This window comes from Spea bombifrons, chromosome 3 (genome assembly GCF_027358695.1).
Source record: "Spea bombifrons isolate aSpeBom1 chromosome 3, aSpeBom1.2.pri, whole genome shotgun sequence".
Lineage (NCBI taxonomy): Eukaryota > Metazoa > Chordata > Amphibia > Anura > Pelobatidae > Spea > Spea bombifrons.
The window spans coordinates 62,237,103-62,258,957 of record NC_071089.1 but is presented as its reverse complement, the minus strand read 5'-3'; the positions used below and the strand labels follow the sequence as shown (position 1 = coordinate 62,258,957).

At 39.8% G+C, this 21,855-nt stretch overlaps 1 protein-coding gene across 1 annotated transcript in view; it reads left to right on the top strand.

The window, feature by feature from the left end:
- Window positions 1-1,776: 1,776 nt before the first annotated feature.
- The window catches only part of SLC16A10 (solute carrier family 16 member 10), a 43,451-nt gene continuing 23,372 nt past the window's right edge, over window positions 1,777-21,855 (top strand). Inside the window, exon 1 of the mRNA XM_053460050.1 lies at window positions 1,777-2,607. Within this exon, the coding sequence (XP_053316025.1) occupies window positions 2,157-2,607 (451 nt within the window). The 5' untranslated portion in view covers window positions 1,777-2,156. The remainder of the gene's footprint in view (window positions 2,608-21,855) is intronic.

The window sequence follows — 21,855 nt, the reverse complement described above, 5'->3', positions numbered from 1 at the left end:
GTCCAAGAATGTTGCAGGCTGATCCTCACCTTGCTTAGAGACTACTCCATCATTGACAGTCTCAAGGAGGAAGACTAACCACCACACCATCTCTCATCCAATTCCCTCAACCCCAGGTCATTACTGTTGCTTTTTTATATGTTACAGACTAACATGTAACTGATTGTTGGTGCTATGCTGCAACACAGTAGAGTACTTACAAATGAGTGTTTGTGATGTGAAAGATGTTGATTGTTCAAATCATGTGCCTGTGTATACATGGTGAAGCTGTTGATGTTTGTGTCACAGCATGCCTTGTATATGAAATGTATGTCTAGTGTATGAATAAAATCAGTCCAAGCAAACTCAATTTTTTCTAGTTACTTATGCTTTCATTGGAAACACATAAGATAACTGTATTAAGTTTTTCAATATCAAGTTCTGGGTCAGTTACACGTAACTAGAATTAATATTTAATCGCTCTCCTGTGAAAAAATGCTAACAGTTTTAATAGTTTTATCTTCATATAGAAAAGTGTTACAAAATGCCATTATACTGGGCAATTATCTAGGTAAATAGTATGTACTAAGAGGGCAAAATCCAAGTATATTTATGTGCAAAACACATAGATCCATAATCCATGAAGATTGGGGGCCTACATCAGTAACACTACAAACAACTTGAAGTAGTGATCACTACATGTTGATGTAATGACAATATATGTATTTGTTATATATTTTAGTGGGGTAGACACTGCCATACTAGGGAACAAAAATTGCTAAAACTGGGGAAAATAGATAGAAGCGATTAATTTTGGCTGACAATAGTGCTGTTTAATACTGACTAAAATAAGAAACCAGCCTCAGCGCAAAACTGTTTAGTAACTGTTTTAAATAACATCGCTTATATGTTACTCGATGTAACAATAACATCGCTTATATGTTACTCGAGAGCTAGTAATGTCTTGATTACTGTCTATCACAGATTATAGTTAAATAAGTGAAAAACAAAAGAAAAGCAAGAGTATCAACTACTGTTATGTACAATTTGAATTGTAGTACATAAGACGCAAGAAAAACTGTTTTGGTTCCAGAGGAGGCCTATGGAATAAATCTCTCCTCTGACAAAAAGCTGTCCAGCCTTCTTAGGGACCCTTCCATTGAGTATAATCAACGTGAACATATAACCAATAACCACCCCCCCAAAAAAGATATATGGTCCAAATTTTAAATATAAAAAAAAATGGCAGTTCTTCTGTGTGCAGCTTCGCCCCTCCCATCCCATATTCAACCCCAGCCTGCTTCACCATGCCAGAGGCATTGCCCTTCGTATGGTATTCCGCAACCATTCCCACAGCTACAAGCCCATCCATTCTCTGAGGAATGCTTCCCGAGTATCAGCCTGCGCTGAGCGCCTCATATGCGGGACATAGCCCCCTTTTTAAGAATCATACAGTGCACAATATTCTATGAACAGACATGCTTTTTCTTTCTTTTCACCCCCATTCTTTACACAGAAAGGACACCCGAATAAGTATATTGATAACTTGAGAGCATAACAGCTGACCCTGCATTTCTGAGCTCAGCGCTGGAGGGGTTTAGTTTACATGACACTTCCTGCACATTCTAAGTGCTCAATACACTTCCTCTTCACAATACTTCAGCTAATGCCCTCAGAACGCTGTAACTCTCCATTCTCTCAGAGTTTCCCCGCCACATACAGTATACATCCTCCCTTTCCTCTGAGTGACAGACACTATCACAGAGGGGCGGGGCTTCTCTGGGACCTCCCTCCACCGGCAGACACGCCCAGTCCAGAGGTTTTTCCCCTTAAAAAAAACATGGGATTTCGATCAAGTCAACAGGCAAGCAGCGTGTCCGAGGTGACAGAAGCCAGGACACGAGAGGGGGCAGGACCTAAGCAGGTAGACAAGAAAAAGAGGCAAAGCTTCAGTTCTTCAGGGTCTGTAACAGCCGGCTGCCGGCAATCTGGGGTCATATAAAGCAAGGGGCAAGTTATTTTTTTCCACATATATGTTGATCTAGATATACGTACAAGGACTGCTTTATGCTGCGGCTCAGAAAGCTGATCGGTGTCAGTGCATGAGAACATATTTTGCAGCTGCCTCTTCCTGTTATTAGCTTTTGCCTCTACCCTTTCTGCTGCAAATCATAGAGATGACAGAAGAGAGAGAGCATGGTGAGGGAGCGCTGGGTGGGCAAGAGTTGCCTCCTAATGTCCCACGAGAAGACCCTGTTGGTGCCCCAGATGAAGACCCTCCTGGTGAGGAAGGTAGAAAAGATGTAGAAGAAGATGATGAAGCAGCAGTGGCTGCCGAAAGCTCACCCCTCAATGTGAAAGAGAAGAAGGAGAATGGGGAGTGGGGCTCAGGGCTGGTGGATGGAGAGGAGAAGACCAGTGATGGCGATCCAGAGAACCCCTTGGACCCCTCTGCGGAGGGCAAGGCGTTTGAGCCCCCTGAAGGAGGATGGGGATGGATTGTCATGTTGGCTGCCATGTGGTGTAATGGGTCGGTTTTCGGAATCCAGAACGCGTGCGGGGTGTTGTTTGTCTCCTTGATCGAGGTGTTTGGATCTGCAGATGACCCTCAGCTGATGTTTAAGACAGGTAAGGAGTACTGCTGGGGAGCCCACGCAGGACAAGTGCAAAGAGTGTCCAAGTGGAGCTCTGAGCACAAGCTGCAGCTGAATGTGCCCCTCAAACAGTTACTTCTCACTATTTAATTCTGTAAAATATATGTTAGCGGTGTCAATAGCTGCCACTTTAGGATGAAGGCCATAGAGGTGCAACAAGTACCCATTCAGGTACCTACTGCCACACAGGCTTATATTATTTATTAATAATAACAATGATATTGTTTTATATAGCGCCTTCCTATTCCGCAGCGCTGTACAATAGCTACCCTACCAGAGCCCAACTTTCTGATCTGTACAAATATGATTTACTGATTAACATCCAATTGTCATGCACTTGACTGATCTTATACGTTTAAAAAGGTAAGTATGTATGTATATGTAACATGTAAATTATGCATATATATATATATATATATAAATATATATGCATGTTTATATAAGCATAAGTTACATTACATATACATTATATATAAACATTTATATACATTGTATATATATATATAAGCATCATTTCTGTATTAAATATGTGTGTGTGTTTATAAACATACATATTAAAAACGCATTGTTATGTATCTTACTGTAACTATCTATCTATCTATCCTCAGATAGCTTAATGAATTAATTGATGCTTCCTCCACTCATGCGCCTCCTTAGTACAGTACGACAAGTCTCAAGCCAATATTTAGACTGGTTTTATTTTTAGACGGTGTTTAGATTTGAGTTTCGGAGCCGGTGTGAGCTGCTAGGATTGATTTAGATACTAACATATGCTATAGAGGGAGTAATACTCTTTTTTGCCCCCACTCGGGGTAGGAAGAGATAGATTGCTTCTGCGGGAAGCCTTTTGTTCTGCGGATGGTCAGCAGTATCTGTTTCCCTTCTGTGTATTGATCTGTTGGGCTCTGTGCAGGCCTGGGAGGCACGGGCTTTGCTCCTTATACTCGGCACATAAATACTTCCAACAGAAATGAACCGAGTGCCAAAATAGAACAGCACAGAGTGCGGATTATATTCCATTGCAAAAAGGGAGTGAGGCAAGATTTCACACTTAAAACGGGATTCTTTAATGATGTTATTATTTATTGTGTTATATAGCGCCATCATATTCTGGTGTGCAGTACAGTCATGGTGATTGACTTGAATCCCCCCAACTGCAACTGTCAACGGTGTGGACTTTTTATATTCTTCTTTAGGCGGCCACTGTAAGGATCACAGGAGTACGTGGATATATCTTACCAATTTATTTCTTGCGAAATTACTATTGGTGCATAACAGCCGTAAACAAGTACAAAGCAATAAAAGCATCCATCATATGACTGCAGTGCTAAGCAATATATCGCTACTTATCAGACACTGGAGTGGCTTAACCGTTTTTGTGCCACAAGGCCAAGGGTATGCAGAGCCGTTTTATCCCCACGAGTCTGACAGTTTGTCTTTAAACAGTCCTTGGCCATTTCTTAGATTCAGGAAAGTTTTACGCCTAACCCATGCATGTGTAAATTCCCTCACTGTATTAGCCTCTACCACCTCTGCTGGGAGGCAGTTCCACTTATCACCAACTACACTTGAGCCTCTAGTTTTAGATTATTAGCGCTATCGCTTCTGTTCCTTTGAAAATAAACTCCCCTCCCTTTATGTATTTAAGGGTTTGGTACTTTTTTTGTTACCAAGTAAATTTTTTCCCCCACCTTTTTCTTTTTGTCCTTATTTTTCGTCTCGGAAAAGTAAGCAGACGTCCAAGGCTTGCATTCAGAGCGAGCACAATGTATGAATACATGCCTTACATATGAATCCAGTTTTCAAGGGTATTACATGTAGCCACAAGCAAGTAGGTGCAAACCAGGACATTTGCAGCAGTCACAGTCTGGAAACAAAAATATTCCATAAAAAAAATAATATATATATATATATATGACATCAGCCTTTTAAATCAAAAGGAACCACATGCTCTGCGGTCGCTAAAAACGAAAACACTCTTACTCTTTGAGATTATTGTGTATTTACTTAAGTTAATGCAAGTCTCACTCGTGTTATTATTTTTTCTGAAACAATATTTGTTTGTACTGGACTGTGTTATGGAGTGAATTGACTTTTAAATAAATGATAGTCTGGTAATGATTCTCTTTTTATCTGTTTGCTATGGAAATGTCATCAGTCATCAAATTCCTTGTCTGCATCCCTCCTCCGCTGTAAATGTAATTACGTTCCCAGATTGAAGGAGAACATACAGTATATATATATATATATATATATTTATAAAACACAAGCCTGATGAGATTTTCTCCTGGGCTTTAATACATTTAACTATTTAGGCATATTGCTCGCTCCTCTGAAAGGATAATAGAAAACATAGGGGTTCTAGGTATAGGTAAAAAAATGCATGATATCATTTTGCCCTTTTTAGGTGATGTAATACTTTTGGAAATTATTATTTGTAAAACGTAGACTAAATAAGGGCAATATATGTAAGTAGTGCCTAGGTATGGACTGTGCTGTGCACATGGGAAATGACATCAATTAAGAATCCTATCCAAATTAATTGTCTTAAAGGAAACAGCGGTTTCATTTTCTAAACAGAAATATAAACTAGGCAAATGGACAATTTACCGTAGTAATTTCCGATTTCTCTACCGCAAATATGTACACCGTATAATAGCGTTCCACTTTCTACCAAATCATTAGACATTAGTCACATTTAACGGGTTCTCATTGGTTGTGCTACGATTAATTTTATTATTATTATTATTATTATTATTTTTATTATATAGTCTAGCACTTAGAGAGTTAAGTGACGAGTGCACTATTCTACACCACTCAGTTGTGTGTGTGTGAACTCTACTTGCCACTTATCACACGTCTCCAGCAGTTTTTGGGGTGTACTTTTTAGCTATCCACACCCTGGTAGCATTGCCTAATACTACTCATGCACTCAACAGTGTGTGGGCTTATATGGTGTCTATATATATATATATATATATATATATATTATTTTTTTGTGTACATTGAATATTTTGTACCGCAGCTATGGAAGATTAGTTGCTCATTTTCTCTTAAAATACTCTTCAGTCATTCTGTTCAATGCTGCCATTAGATCATATAAAGACATGATGCACTTTGATTGTAAACTATGTTTTATTTTAACAATCATTAAACTTGTGACCCTTGGTTAGTATTTTGTTAAATTTTTTTCCATTTAAAGCAGTCTAAGTACAGTATATATTTCTGATGGACAGAAAAAAAGATCAGAAAAAAACTATTTTGGAGAGATATATAGAGATATATAGTGTTAATTGGCGTGAGTATGCCGAGTCTGGTGTAGGGATTATTGGAGTTGAGTCTGCCATGGTATGCCGCGATTGGGGGATTGTATATCCTGGCATCATTCCCATCTGATGTAATTGTCCAGACCAACATGTACAGAGCTGAATTTATAATCCATGGATTTATATACATCTGTTTTTAGTTAGTCTTAGTTACCGATAAATTGCATTTTTTTGTTTTATTTAAAGTCCTTGTAAAATAACAGGATTGCCCCTGCTGCTAGAGAGAAAATGTAATTCCCCTGATTCTGAAGTCTAACCCCACCTGAAAGCATGTGCTGAGCTAGAGAAAGCAGACTCTTTACACTTTAGTAAATAGCACGTTATAAATTGGGACTGGAGAGGTTTTCTCATCTGAGTTTATAATGTTTTACATTTTTCCAGTTTGTGCAGCTGCTAGACAAACACCCCGGCTCATAATTACTCCTACCGCCTGTGGTAAATAATAGAATGGCTCAGTCTTAATCAACCAGTCGGACACTCTGACTAATGAAAGTCTATGGAGCAACGGACTTCATTACTATCCCCATAAACACTGAGCCATGTGTTGTGGTGATTGCGCTGGGTAACTCACCCACACTATCACATGACTGACAACAATGGCCGACTTTAGGGCTGCACATAAAAGACGGTTTATTGGAAAAAAATAGATAAAACCAGGTTTTTGTCAACACTAACTTATATTACTGTATACAGCACTCTATTTTATTCTCATAGAGAGCATAGGGACTTTCTCTTTAACCGATATAAAAACCTATATGCTTATCTATATGTTACACAGTAACATGTCTAAGTGATTAGGACACACAATGTATGCCGCTTGAACATGTGAACTGAGTAGATGATGTTGCATAGCGTGGATTTGGACATTACCTCTCCCACAATGCTCAGCTTTTGCTGACAGCTGCTTCTTGTCCAGCCTGCCACGTGAACAGCTGCAGCGTAAAGATCTCCATTTGGAAAAACAAAACTTTGCTAAGAGTTTTGTTAGTTTTAAAGCTCGTTTTAAGCGTGGCAAATGGAAGACCTGTGTTTATGACATGTCATAACTTTTCTGGAGTTCTGATTGTGAAATACCATTCTGGCGATACCGGTGAAAGCACTGGCCGGTGGGAGGATGGGAGAATGTAATTTAAAACTTTGAAGTTTGTTTTGGAACCAAGAGATACGTGCTAGGACAAATGGAGGCCATGCTGGAAAAAAGGCCAGTGAGCAGCCTTGAATGAGCTTTGAGGAAGCACCAATTGATATGAAAAGTGGGTCATCCTAAAATGACTGAAACGTTTTCCCATGAAAATATTTTTTTTCTCTTTGAGCGTAAAATACAATGATGTGTACTGTAAAAAATCTATTTTTATCTCATTTTGTTCCAATAGACCGGAGGCAGCCATTGTTGTCAGTCATGTGATATTTTGGATGACTATCCTTGCTCAAGCACCACATTGATCTAATTTATGGCAATGAAGTCTCTTCCTCCATAGACCTTCGCTAGTCAGAGAGAGTCTGGCTGGGTGATTAAGACAGTGTCATTCTGATTATAAAGCGTCAGGATGTAGATTGAAATAACAGAACTAGAACACATCCAAAGGGAAATAGGCATCAATGCAAAAACTAGAACTGTTTAAAACCCAGCATAATATTTCGAATACTTATTTTTAACCTGAAACTAGTATGAACAGTATTTTGGTGGATGTTCCTCTTTAAGGCCTTTAGTTTTAATTGTTAAGATCATTCATTGTGAGATCATTGACATGCATTGTGTTTGGTTCCTGCCCTCACCTGCCTCACCCTGCTTGAATAGCACAGCATGTTGATAACATATACACTGATAACACTGATATTTAAGTATAACATTATTTGATTTCCCTGGAAAATGTGAATGCATATGTAGCCAAGGCTAGAATAAAGACTAATAAACAATTAACAGCATGACCCAGGAGTCTGCTTTCACTCCATCTGCTAAATTGAGGGTATCCATTTACACCCACAGGTTGGTTACCTGGAACAAAGTTGTATCATTTTCAGTTCACACAACAGTACAGTTTACGCAAAGTGTCTTGTGTTGTATTCAGTAAAACAAACAAACAAACAAATATATTTATACATATAAAAAGATGTATTCTAATCATTTCCTATTTTCATGTATGTACTGGTACATTTAGTTATTTAAATAACCCAATATCACATATTTGGCAAACAAACCTATGCAGCAACTTAGTATTCTAACAAGTATTAATCATATAGATGTTTCAAATATGTATTAAATCGGGATGTTGCCAACTCATAAAAAATAAAACCTGTTCAGGATCAAAGCAAGTAATTATAATCGTGTAATAAATAGACAATTACCTAAATTTTATGGCTGGAATTAAAGCAGTGAATCAAAGCTCACTCCCGGCAATGTTTTTGGTGCCAGGTTGGGTGAAATATGTGTTTTTGGGTGTCTAACAACTTAAATCCACCTTAGAACATGCTGAATGTAAGACAGTGAACACCTGGCGGATGATATGAAAGTGTGAGTTCAAACAATCTGTCAGAAAGACGTGCAAATCTATCATTAGACTGCAATTTTTCGGTATTTGGTAATACGTCAATATTATCTGAAAACGGGCCTAACCAAAGCTTTTCCGTTGTAAACTTGGCAGAATCGCAGGCATGTACCGCAGCAGTTACATAGAAACAGTGCGCCAGAGAGCTTGAAAATCTCTGTGTGGGATGCAGCTATACACCATGTTACATGTGCTATGGTACACGCAAAGCTAGAGCTGCATGTGTTATTGTTTATGTATTCAGTGTTCTCCTCTCAATCCGTGTGGTATTTTCTATATAAACCCCAGTAACACACTAGTTTGCCCTCTGATGGTCATTTCTGTGCCTGCCATAGCATGTTCTGTCCTAATGACTTATCTGTTATTGATCCTATTTATTTGATCCGGCTCCACCCTGACTACCTGTTTTCTGGCTTCCTGACCCCTGCTCTGATATATATCTGAGAGCCGAGGTCAGGAAGCCAGAGTTCAAGTTAATCTATATATCGATTACCCTGAACTCTGGCTTCCTGACCTCGGCTTGTCTTTAATATCCTGTGTGTGTACCCTTATAGTCTGGCCCTGGTCTTGGAGGATCATCAGAAAGTCCCATAGCCGCTCAAACTCAAAAGGCTCAACCTGAGGGGGAACTGGTTGGGGTGCAAAGAACTCTTATGAGACTGTTGGGCTTTCTCTAGTAGGGACACAGTGTCCTATCCTACACCAGCATCTGCTCAGTAGGCAACAAACCTGCTGCATTGAGGAAGAGACACTTCTCAAAGTAGGACCTAAGGAGAGGTTGGGGATGCTTGATGATGTAAAGCAGAGACTCCTACAAAAATACACCACTACCTCAGACTGTTTCAGTTGTTTTTATAGTCTTCCAGTGAACACCAATAGTTAATTGTACTGCCATTGTCCACCTATTCCAGCTTGATGGCACATTGTGGAGAATTCCCCCGTGTAGTACGTAAAGTTAAAAGGACCTCACAGTCATCATATGCATTAAAGTGCCTATGATGTCTGGATTGTCCCTTTCAAGGTAAATGAATGAAGTTCATGCTTGCGTCATAATGTTTCTTTTACTGTATCTTAAAGATGAATGGCATTTGTTGCTTTTTGTCTGGCTTATCGCCAGCTTTCTGCTGCGTCTTAATACACCAGTCATTCAAGGAATTAAACAGCAGGCATGCCATCCTGTTTGTCCGATTATTTCCTTTTCTATTATGATTCACTATATTAATATTTTTTTTCTTGGAGAGTATATGTATTTTCCTCCCTCCCCAGCTCTGATTATCCTGTTTCCTCACCAATCTCTTTACATTGTTAACAGTTCCTGAGTTGATGCTTTACGTCTCGCTACAGTCTTTCACTTACATAAATTTTCCTCCCAACCAGTCTCTTTTCTTTTGTGTTTCCTAAAACACTTGGTCTTCCTGTTTCACGACTTACGTTTCTTAAGCCAACACTGGTATCACTTCCAATGACTAGCAAAAAAAGAAAAAAAAATGTAAAAGAATCCCTTGTAGACAAAATAAACGTTTGGAGCGAGATTATCATTTTGTATATAATCCACATGATTTATTTTGTTCATAAACCTGCCTGTGTTGGACCATACCACAGAAACTGTCAGATTAATTTAATGATTTGCTACGAGCTAGCGCCGTTGAATATCAAAAACGTTACCCCAACATTTGGGGGGTTTAGAACATTAATATTTCTAGTCAGTTTCCATGTGGTATAGCAGAATAGGTTCTGTCTGTGAGGAACAGCACGTTTTTTTTTTAAATGGCCCTTCATTGTTACCAAAATATGCCGTAACAGCACGTTCACGTTATACGGAGATTTTATGCTTAGCTAGCAACTTTCAGCTGGCTGGCCGATTGGACATCTGTAACACAAGGAACATGGGATAGATGTGCCAGACTATCTGTTATGTTATGTAACACATCTTTGTAACACAGGAGTAAACGTCAACAGCATTAGGAGAAATCAGATGGTGTATCCTTTTTAAATGGTTGCTAAGTTTTCCTTTTTGTGATTAGGCATATTTTTCTTTGCTTCTTAAGAGAGAGCTTAAAGACAAGTGCATTTGAGTTAACTGCCAGGGACATGATTTATGGTACTTTCTCTGTTAATGAACTCATTTTGGCAATCGCAAAGTGTTTGTTGAAGTGCTACGCTATTAATTTTGGTCGAAAACTCATTGCAACACACACATCATAGCCTTCAAATTAGGGTTAGCGAGCACGTAGCTCCCCAGCTATTGTGAAACTGTAACTCCCTTAATTAATTAATGCTTAATCAGCTCCTTATCTAGTACGAAACTAGCCAGCACCATGGGAATTGTATCTCCTCAACAGCTGGAGAGCAACCTATTGGCCCCATCTGCTATAACCAGTGGTAGGTTTGTCACTGGTGGAGTAAGAAGGTCCATTAACATTCGGGCCCTCTACAATCTGCAGACAAGACTAATCGGAATATATAGCAATGTTTTCACTGACAGGGATTGGGGCCAAGAGTCTCCGTGTAATATTCCTCATTTGTTGTAACTGTGACTCTGACCACTTCATATGAGTGACTTTTTGGTATATTGTATATTTGCTCCAGGCATGGATAAATACCACCACATTTTACTCGATTATTTCATTAGTCAGTTTTCACCCCAACTGGAGTTAAAGTAAGAACTTGGAAGAGGTTTTCCAATAATGCTATGAGTGTAGGGAACATTCATTTTCATTGTGTTTGATTCAGTATAAGAGTGTTGTGATGGCCACATGAGCGTAATGTGACCTCTCATTTCCTTAGTGCTTTTAAGTGATTTTACAAAGCAGTGTGTATGGATTGAAACTCTTGGCTGGAGGGCTACATATTTTAAATATTTGGGCAAGTTGGATGGCCTAAAAGAGCTATAGTGAACAAAAGGTTACAACACTGGCCATGTGCATGACACCAAGGGTGTTAGAACAATTTCTTAAAACAAAGTTTTTAAAGTTTCATTTTTCTTTGGTAAAAATACCATTCATGTTAGTGGAAGACACCTTCATTAAAATAACAGACCTCAATTATTTTACATGTCCGCAATGTTTGTGGAAGACACCTTCATTAGCTTTTGCTGGCTCCCATGTATTCACATTGTGATGTTTGGAGAGTCACAATATTACATCATATCCCAGCATTCTGCCTCGACACATCACAAGGTGGCTGGACGGGTAAGGTCCTGTCGTGAGCCTTGCCTCTAACCATGCTCCCAAGTGTATAGACTCATATTCGTTTGACATAGCACTTAGCTAGAAATCAACTACTAACCAGCTGATGGCAGCTATTACTATACTATTATACTATTATTATACTATTATAGCAACCATTTCAGAAAAAAAGGAGGATTCTAATAAAATGTAGGTAGATTTTATTGGTCACACACATCAAAATCTCGTCCTTTTTACATTAAATGTACTTTTGTCACAGTGTCAAATGAAGCAGTTAAGATAATTAGCTGCTAGAAGAGCAAACTGTGAAATAACTGGCATGATCTAATGAAGCATGGGAAACCGAAATGTTCAAAATGACCATGAAGGGCAGAAACAGAAACCCGTGCTACTGGGACAGTATACTGACATTCTTCAAAAAACAACAAAAACAAGACTTACCGGAGGTAGAAGCTGCAGCTCTGCAGCTGCCCTCATCCCGTGTGGTCCGACGACTGATTGGTTGCTTGAAGGATTCATTTTGACAAAATGCTTTGATTCTCAAAAAACTTGACCATGACCACAATGGAAATGATACAGATGTGCTTTAAAAGACAGTAATGTGTCATCTGGCATCATCTTGGTAACAGTGATGTTTGTCAAGCAGTTGGGAGATCCTGGGAGATTCATGGATTTAGTGAATTGGCCTTTTGTGAGCACAGAAATTATTTTTGTATTTGTGCATTGTGACCAAATGATGGAATTACTAACTTACTGGTTCTACTTTTTTGTGCAATGAAATGTCTTGCAACAGGAGCCGAAAAAGAGAATGGGAGAATGGGAATCCCTAATCCTTATTATGTCAGCTCACTGACGGGATAAAGGAGTCATTGTAGACTAATCTATAGGTAATTGCTTGACTTTGTCATGGAAGATTAATTTCCAAGCAGTTAGTTTTGTTAGGTTTGTTGAACCGTCTAAACAAGCGATTATTCTCCGAGAAGTGTATTGTGAGTTAGATAAAACAGTAAGCCCCTAACATTTGTTCCATGTCTTTATGCCAAAAGTCAAACCGATCTCAGTTACCCCGTCATGTTGCATGAGTAACTTTTTTTGAGAGAGTGTCAAAGCTTGATAGGTCATTTGTAGTACTGAGGGATAAAGGAATATTGTTATTGCTCACTTAGTAGCCAACTGTTCAGATAGATGTGTGCACTACAGAAATATCTCTTTATTTATTTTCTGATTACTTAGACCAGAGTCTTAGGTAGCCTCATATCAGAGGTACAAAAATAGGAAAGAAAAAAAATGTATGGTATGGAAGCTAGGGGGCTGTTCTCATGGGGGGTATAAACATATTATATTTATTTTTGATCAAATAATCCTTAGATACTCTTAGGCTTGAATTTCTATAACATTTTTATCTATCTGCATATATCTAAATGGACCATATAGCTGTATATTGGCTACATTTCCCTTTTTAATTTATATAAGCCCTCCTCCATTTCACATTGATAATTAATCGAAGAATGAATTTATGTCCAGCTTAACTTTTTACTTGATTTCTTGCAATGCAAAGCTTGGAGGCCATTCGTATTTGGATCATTAAGCTTCTCTGTTCCCAGAGCTGCTTAGAAAAATCAGGATGAAACATGCTGCATGTCTTATCACTGTCCATGTTAATTTTATTTTAATTTTATTTGACAGCATGTAAATCTCCATGAGATCAGCGTCATGTGGTTCAGTTTGCCGAGACACTTTATTATTTTATACTGATGGTGTGTTTTTTGGTTTCGTATCGTAATTCCACAGTATTGATTTTTCATCTTTTTGCTAAATGTATACCAGTGATTGCAAAGTAATATACAATTCTTTATTCATTATTCACACATTTCCCAGTAACAGTTTATATAAGACATTTTTGGTTGGAAATTTGTGGTTTTATTGGATAATAGAAAAAAAAAACCATATAGCTCATAAAATTTATAGCCATCTAAAAATACTACCAATTGCACCAATTATATAATTATACATAAATGTTAATATGTATAGCACTATGTCCATTGATATATGCCTACACAGGCGCCTGTGTTTAAGTTAAAATAACACATACACATACATAAAGGATATTTTTATATACCGTATTGGCTCGGATATAGGCCGCCCCCGTATATAGGCCGCACCCTAAAAGTTTGGTGCTTTTTTAAAGAAAAAGTTTTTTTTCTTTAAAAAAAGCACCAAAAAAAAAAAAAAACATTCTGCCACTCTGTCTCCCCCCCCGAGATATGCTACCACTGTCCTCCCTCCCCGCGATACGCTGCCGCTGTCCTCCCTCCCCGCGATCCGCTGCCCTCCCTCCCCGCGATCCGCTGCCCTCCCTCCCCGCGATCCGCTGCCCTCCCTCCCCGCGATCCGCTGCCGCTGCCCTCCCTCCCCGCGATCCGCTGCCGCTGCCCTCCCCGAGGAGGGACTTACCGGAGCAGACTCCCGGGTGTCTTGCCGGGCCGGCGAGGGACATCTACGCAATACGCGTATGCAACTTCCGGTACCGGAAGTTGCATGCGCGTATTGCGTAAATGTCTCCCGCCGGCCCCGCAAGACACCCGGGAGTCTGCTCCGGTAAGTCGAGGAGGGGGGCAGCGGATCTCGGGGAGGGAGGGCAGCGGATCTCGGGGAGGGAGGGCAGCGGATCTCGGGGAGGGAGGGCAGCGGATCGCGGGGAGGGAGGACAGCGGCAGATAACGCTTAGATAACCTCCCGTGCCGGCACCCCCCCCCCCGTGGGAAGTGCTGGCAGGGGAGGCTGTCTGAGCGTATCGGGGAGAAGGATGCAGGTCCCCTGCACCGCTGCGGGGGATCTGTATCTTAACCCCGCTGCCTGCCCGGCGCCCGGGACTGCATGTCCCGGGCGTCGGGCGCTAGACCCCGAATATAGGCCGCACCCCCACTTTAAAAACTTAAAGTGGGGGAAAAAAGTGCGGCCTATATTCGAGCCAATACGGTATATGCTTCTTTCCTAAAAGTCAACATCAACACTAAATTTGTTAGCGAAAAAAATGTATAAATTCCCAAATGTATAAAAACACACTGACCCTTGTTCTGTTATATAGACTTGGCAGTGTGTTTTCCAAATATTGTGTACAATATATACAGTGAAGGAAAAAAATATTTGATCCCCTGCTGATTTTGTGCGTTTGCCCACTGACAAAGACACGATCAGTCTATAATTTTAATGGTACGTTTATTTGAACAGTGAGAGACAGAATAACATAAAAAAAAATCCAGAATAACGCATTTCAAATAAGTTATAAATTGATTTGCATTTTACTCAGTGAAATAAGTATTTGATCCCCTATCAATCAGCAAGATTTCTGGCTCTCAGGTGTCTTTTATACAGGTAACGATCTGAGATTAGGAAGCACTCTCTCAAAGAGAGTGTTCCCAATCTCAGTTTGTTACCTGTATAAAAGACACCTGTCCACAGAAGCAATCAGCAATCAATCAATCAAATTCCAAACTCTCCACCATGGCCAAGACCAAAGAGCTGTCCAAGGATGTCAAGGACAAGATTGTAGACCTACACAAGGCTGAAATGGGCTACAAGATCATCGCCAAGCAGCTTGGTGAGAAGGTGACAACAGTCGGTGTGATTATTCGCAAATGGAAGAAACACAAAATAACTGTCAATCTCCCTCGGTCTGGGGCTCCATGCAAGATCTCACTGGTGGAGTTTCAATGATCATGAGAACGGTGAGGAATTAGCCCATACTACACGGGAGGATCTTGCCATTTATCCCAAGGCAGCTGGAACCATAGTCACCAAGAAAACAATTGGTAACACACTATGCTGTGAAGGACTAAAATCCTGCAGCGCCCACAAGGTCCCCCTGCTCAAGAAAGCACATGTACAGGCCCGTCTGAAGTTTGCCAATGAACATCTGAATGATTCAGAGGAGAACTGGGTGAGTGGTCAGATGAGACCAAAATCAAGCTATTTGGCATCAACTCAACTCACCGTGTTTGGAGGAGGAGGAATGCTGCCTGTGACCCCAAGAACACCATCCCCACCGTCAAATATGGAGGTGGAAACATTATGCTTTGGGGGTATTTTTCTGCTAAGGGGACAGGACAACTTCACCGCATCAAAGTGACAATGGATGGGGCCATGTACTGTGGGTGTATACCTCCTTCCCTCAGCCAGGGCATTGAAAATGGGTTGGAATGGGTATTCCACCATGACAATGACCCAAAACAACAAAGGTGTGGCTCAAGAAGAAGCACATTAAGGTAATGGAGTGGCCTAGCCAGTCTCCAGACCTTAATCCCATAGAAAATCTGTAGAGGGAGTCGAAGGTTTGAGTTGCCAAACCTCAGCCTCAAAACCTTTAGAAGGGGCGGCACTTTGCCGCCCCAAGCGCTTTTTTTTGTTTTTTTTTTGAAGCGGAGGAGAGAGAGAGAGAGAGGGGCACCGAGTGGTTTTCGCTTACCCACTCGGCGCCCCTCTCTCTCTCTCCTCTGTGGCGAGTCTCCCTGTTCGGTCCCGGTGCCGGCTTGTAATGCAGAGCGCCGGAAGTGACGTCAATTTCCGGCGCTCAGCATTACAAGCCGGCACCGTGGCAGAGCAGGGAGACTCGCCGCAGGACTTTTAAAGGTAAGTACCGGCGTCGGCGGGGCGGCGTTTTAAACTTCGGCCCAGGCGGCGTTAAGTCTTCGGCCGGCCCTGCTCAAAACCTTAATGACTTGTAGAGGATCTGCAAAGAGGAGTGGGACAAAATCCCTCCTGAAATGTGTGTAAACTTGGTGGCCAACTACAAGAAATGTCTGACCTCTGTGATTGTCATGTTTTGCAAAGGGGTCAAATACTTATTTCACTGTTAAAAACATTAAAATTATAGACAGATCATGCCTTTGCAGTGGGCAAACATATAATGTATATATACATATATATATATATATATATATATATATATATATATATACATATACTGTATATGTATTTGAGAGAGAGATGTTCATTGGTGATTATTATAGCAACAAGTTTTTATTTTATATGTACATTGGCATGTATATACATTAGAGCAGAAGTTAACCTAGAAGCAAGCATTTTAGATTGCAGACATTTTATTGTGGCCACAGAGAGTGGGCAGACTAGATGGGCTGAATGATTAATACAAGTACAGGAGAAATACATGAATAAAGGATGATAAGCTGAATTATGTTACAGACGGCAACTATTAGTATAAATGAACATGATTATAAGAAAAATAGATCCTATCAAAGAAACCTGAGTTAGAGTTTATTTAGAGAACTATGTCTAAGGCCTAACATGTACTCAGACAGAAAACAAGTTAAAGGTGCTGTTCCCCTTAGACAAAACAATATTTGCTTAGCAGTGGATATCTGCCATCCTGTTCTTTCCTCTGAATGGCTTATATGGCAACAACATTCCCTTGTCTGATTCATGTGTCATATGTCACTCCTGGCAAAAAATCAGATGGAGCCAAACTAATTAAATAATACCTTCTGGCAAAGGTTTGGCACTGAGAATGATGGCACATTTAATTACAAAGGTATATGTGGAACACCAGCTTTAACCTTTATAGTGGGGTTAGGATGCCAGTTATACCCTTGTTTAAAAGGGAAATGGGTGGAAGTGGGGCATGTCAGGACCCCGCTCCCGCAACCCGAAGGATTTGGGCGTCAAACCGGAGAAGCAACAATATGGTTATAGCGCTCAAATGCAGGGGCACCTTAGATGGAAAAATGGCTTTTATTAGCATAGTCATGGGACTTTTATGTGGGCCTACCGCATGATATGTAGTGTAATGTCTCATAGATGGGCTTTGTGTGCATCCTCCATATATTTACATGCTAATGTATTGTATAAATTTACAAGTGAGTTTCATTTTTTTTCATTTTCATCATTATATCAGGTGATGGGATGCACTAGGAACCCCAAATAATTAGTTTTGAGGTAAAATGTAACCTGTGTATGATTTCCATATACATATCAGACCTATATTGTAAGTACATTGGGCTGTTAATTTATGGTTATTCTGTAGACATTTATAAATGCATCCATATGTAAGGGTACAGGACAGCCTATATTCATGCCTGCACATTATATTTTCCTTTGCTTCTTTTGAGTATGTTATATGTATTTTTCGCTATGTGCGTGTGCTTTGCCTACATGTAAAATGTTGGCTCCTTGTGATGTATTGCTGGACCAGTTTTCGAGCGATGGAAGGTTAATGGAGGCTTATGTCATAATGATAAAGAATCACCTCCTAGCTGCTGTTCCGATGATTGTTGGTTGTTTATTTGACCTTTTAGACGTGGAAAAAAGAACAGCCTTTACAAAGATTCCTGGCTAGGAAGATTTTATACTTTGTGTGTACATAAAAGGTCTTTTCACACTTGTCAAATATTGGCTTTTATGAGTTGGCCTTGACTTATTTTTGAAGTTTTTGATGGACATACGGTATAGATAGAAAGCACTGTAAGCAAACAGCGGTGAGAATTAATCAAATGTGTTATTGATTAATAGTACTTGATCTGCAGGTACTACATTTATTTAACTGTTTCACTTCTGCTACTGTGTCAAAAAAGATGGGGATGGACATATTTTGCTTGCAAAATCAACAGTACAGACCGACCCTGACTTATGTTTACGTAGCGCCTACATATGTAGATCCGGACTCACGTCTGGTATATCTGGCAGTTTTGTTTCTGTCGCACAGACCCACCAATGAAGAACGCACATTTGAATGAATACCTTAAGGAGAAGCTGTAGCCCCAGAAGTTCTATCTACCCAATCGCCATGGTCACTGGCATAACGAGCTCCCCTTGAAATCAGTGGGGTCACTTTCTGCAGATGTACGTGGGTGAGGGGACTCCTTGGAACTCTTGTGGAAGCCATCACTGGAGCTGGTGGTGGGTGCTCCATGTGCGCACGCATTTCCAGCAAGCCTAGGAGCTGGGCGCTGGGAAAGAGACAAATGTTTAGGAGGGATCCTTCAGAATCCCTTCATGCATTTGCAAAGCAGGACCAAACTAAAGCATGAAACACTCTTATTGGTGGAATGTCCCTTTAAGCCTTATATTGAAACTCACATTGGTCATGCAGTGCATTTGTAAACCAGGCTGTTACAAATGATAATGTGGCTTGTCGAATGACTGTGTTACTGCCCACATACACACTCCCACCTTAACCCTCCTTCTGATTACTTTCCTTGATTTACAATGAGAAGACACACTTTGCTGTATACCTAACTATTTACCACTACGCATATCTCTCATAAATATAAAGCATCTCATAAAAAACTCATTATGTTGGATTTTATTCTTTTTACTATAAATGTTAGCGTCTTGCCCCCCCAGTCGCTGATAAACATTCTTCATTATGATCACTTTTTTACTGCTAAAATGTATTAGTGCAAGTGAATATGCCTGCCAGCACAAGGCAAAATTAAAACACACTGCATCCAAAGTAGCCTTTATCTTCTGGAGCTTTGGAAGATGTACTGATGTCCAGCTCTGCCTTGTGCCTCTAAAGAGTTAAAGCCATCTGCTGTCTCTCCATGGAGCCATAATGTTGTAAGCAGCACATACCATAACAGTTCATACAATGTGTGTGCAGATGGTAAAAAATATGCAACATTTTGTAACATTAAACATGCTATAGAAAGTCCAACATCACAGTTTAACCCTTTAGTAATCTATTGTTCTTGTTCTTTTTGATGTTTATATTTTATGTATGTTATTGATACTACTGAATACAGATTTGCTTTGCAAAAAAGAACAAAAAAGAAACGGTGGTCTGAATGACCGGTTATCTTTTAAGTGAATGCGCACATTTATCAGCTTATCCCTATTAAACTTATATCCGGTAACCACATGTTGTCAAAGGTGACCGGAAAGACATAATTAGAGGTTATAGCTTTTTCTGATATTCGGACCCTAATGGGTACTCCGTGTCTTGTTCGGTGGGGAGGCTTTAACACGCCGTAGGCTCAGAACAAGGTGTTACAAAGCTAAATGCCACTAAAAGTAGTTTAACAAGAATAAATCAGGAAATTGCTTGTATTTTATTTTTCAGTATTGATCACTCTGAGTAGACCTTAGGATATTATGACTTGCTAATTAAACGACGGCATACCAAAATTCCCAAATAAAAATGGTCTCACTTTGTTATATTTTTGATTGAAGTGCCTGCCACCTTTTATTAACTATGCATACATATGCAGTAGCCTTCTTTTAGTTCATCCCATTAATGTGTCTTGAAGCCCAGATGAATTAATTACGTTTATTGGAATGCATACACTTGTATTAAAGGAGAACTGGTGCCAAGGGGCAAATGCGTATGGGGGGTTTCTGCTGAATCCCCCATACATCTCCGAAAAGGACACCACAAAAATGTAAAGGCTATTAAATGCATTAAAGTGCATATGATGACTGGAGTGTCCCTTTAAGGGAGGAATAATCATGCAGATCCATAGAACAGAAATATAAAGATGGTCATAAATATTGTTTATTTTCATCTTTAAACCCCGTTATGGGTATATATGTTCAAGTTAAGCATCTCACACGCTGCAGGGCAGCACTTTACCTGTACTGACCAGCAATATGTGAAATTTATATGTGTCCTGGAAATTCCCAGCCAACCTAATATGTGGGTACTTTATGAGCCATTATACATGTTCTGTTACTCTCATACATATATTCTTCTTATTCTGATTCACATGTATCCTGTACTTGTAACTAACTTTTACATCAAACACCCTTACCTACTCACCTCATATTCTTCTCCGTTACATCTCTGTTACATATTTTTTACACATCATTGACATGCCCTGAACTCTGCATTGAGGAAACGTCACTTGGGGAAAGCAAGGAAGCTAAGAAACAAGGTGCCCCATACCCTGCATGAGGCATGTGCAGTATATTGTTTTTAGTGTTCTGCACATACCTGTATATGTCTGTGTAATTAGTGAATGTAGTTGATTATGACCCCATTCCCTCTTTCAATGTGTTTATAGAATGATTTATTTATTACATGGAGATTGTCGTCAATAACCGCAGATAACAGTTGTTAACTGTGACACCACAACCAAGGGAAGTAAATCTTCCTGGTGTTTGCGCACACAAAGAGGAGATACTTTCCTTGTGTTTACCTAAATGTATGCGTGTACTTTAAAAAATATAGTTTTCACTCTTTGCAGTGGTGATGATATTGTGCGTGGTCACTAAAGTCACAAAGGTATTATTCCCTTTCTCATTGTGATTCTGTGCTGCTGAGAGAACTGTGGGAGCATAAACTGGAAATTAAGGGAGGCCTGAAAATATATTAATGGCTACAGACGTTGGCATGAAACAATGTTGGTGGTCATGCTTGTAGCACCAAACAATAGTCAAAATACAGTTTTTGGAAGTTTTCAAATGGGAAATCAGGTCCCCTTTAATGGTTTCCTGTGGATTTTGTTTATCTTGTTGATTGTCTTCCTTGGGAATGGTATCACAAGGCGCACATCTGTTGTCCCTGCCATAAGCTTATATTGACTAAATTAATGATTCACCATAGTGTTGACACATTTGTTAGTGAAGGTTAATAGAGAGCAATTAAGAATGGTGCTGTGTGCCGTTCACACAGGCTCACACAGGAGTCTGTTTACAAAGTGGCACGAGATCTTAAGGCTTAAGTTATTTACTTATGTCGCCCCAATAACTGCACCTAACGGTGCTCGAAAAACCCTGTTCAAATATTATGTTACTACTTTAGCTGTTCTCATGAAAGCTATATTCCAAGAATCAGATGTGGTACCCCGTATTTCCCTTGTGGAGCACATTAATGTATTTGTCAACCTAATTAGGAGTTCGGTTAAATGGACACTCCAGCCATCATATGCATTTTATAACTGAACACCCCCAATAAATTTACATTCTTGCTGCCTTATAAACACAGCAAACCCACCCTACCATGTTTTCCCCTCACATAAATGAGTGTGCTCATATACCCATGTGGCTGATTGTGCCGCTTCACACACAATGCTTATTATCAGCAGATCATTTCGGAAAGAAACTTTGAGTAAAAGTGTAGTTTTGCCAGAGCTTGGCAGCCAACTGATACCACACTCCCAAAAACCCTCGAAATTAAATAACTATATAAATATTTTAAATGGCTTAA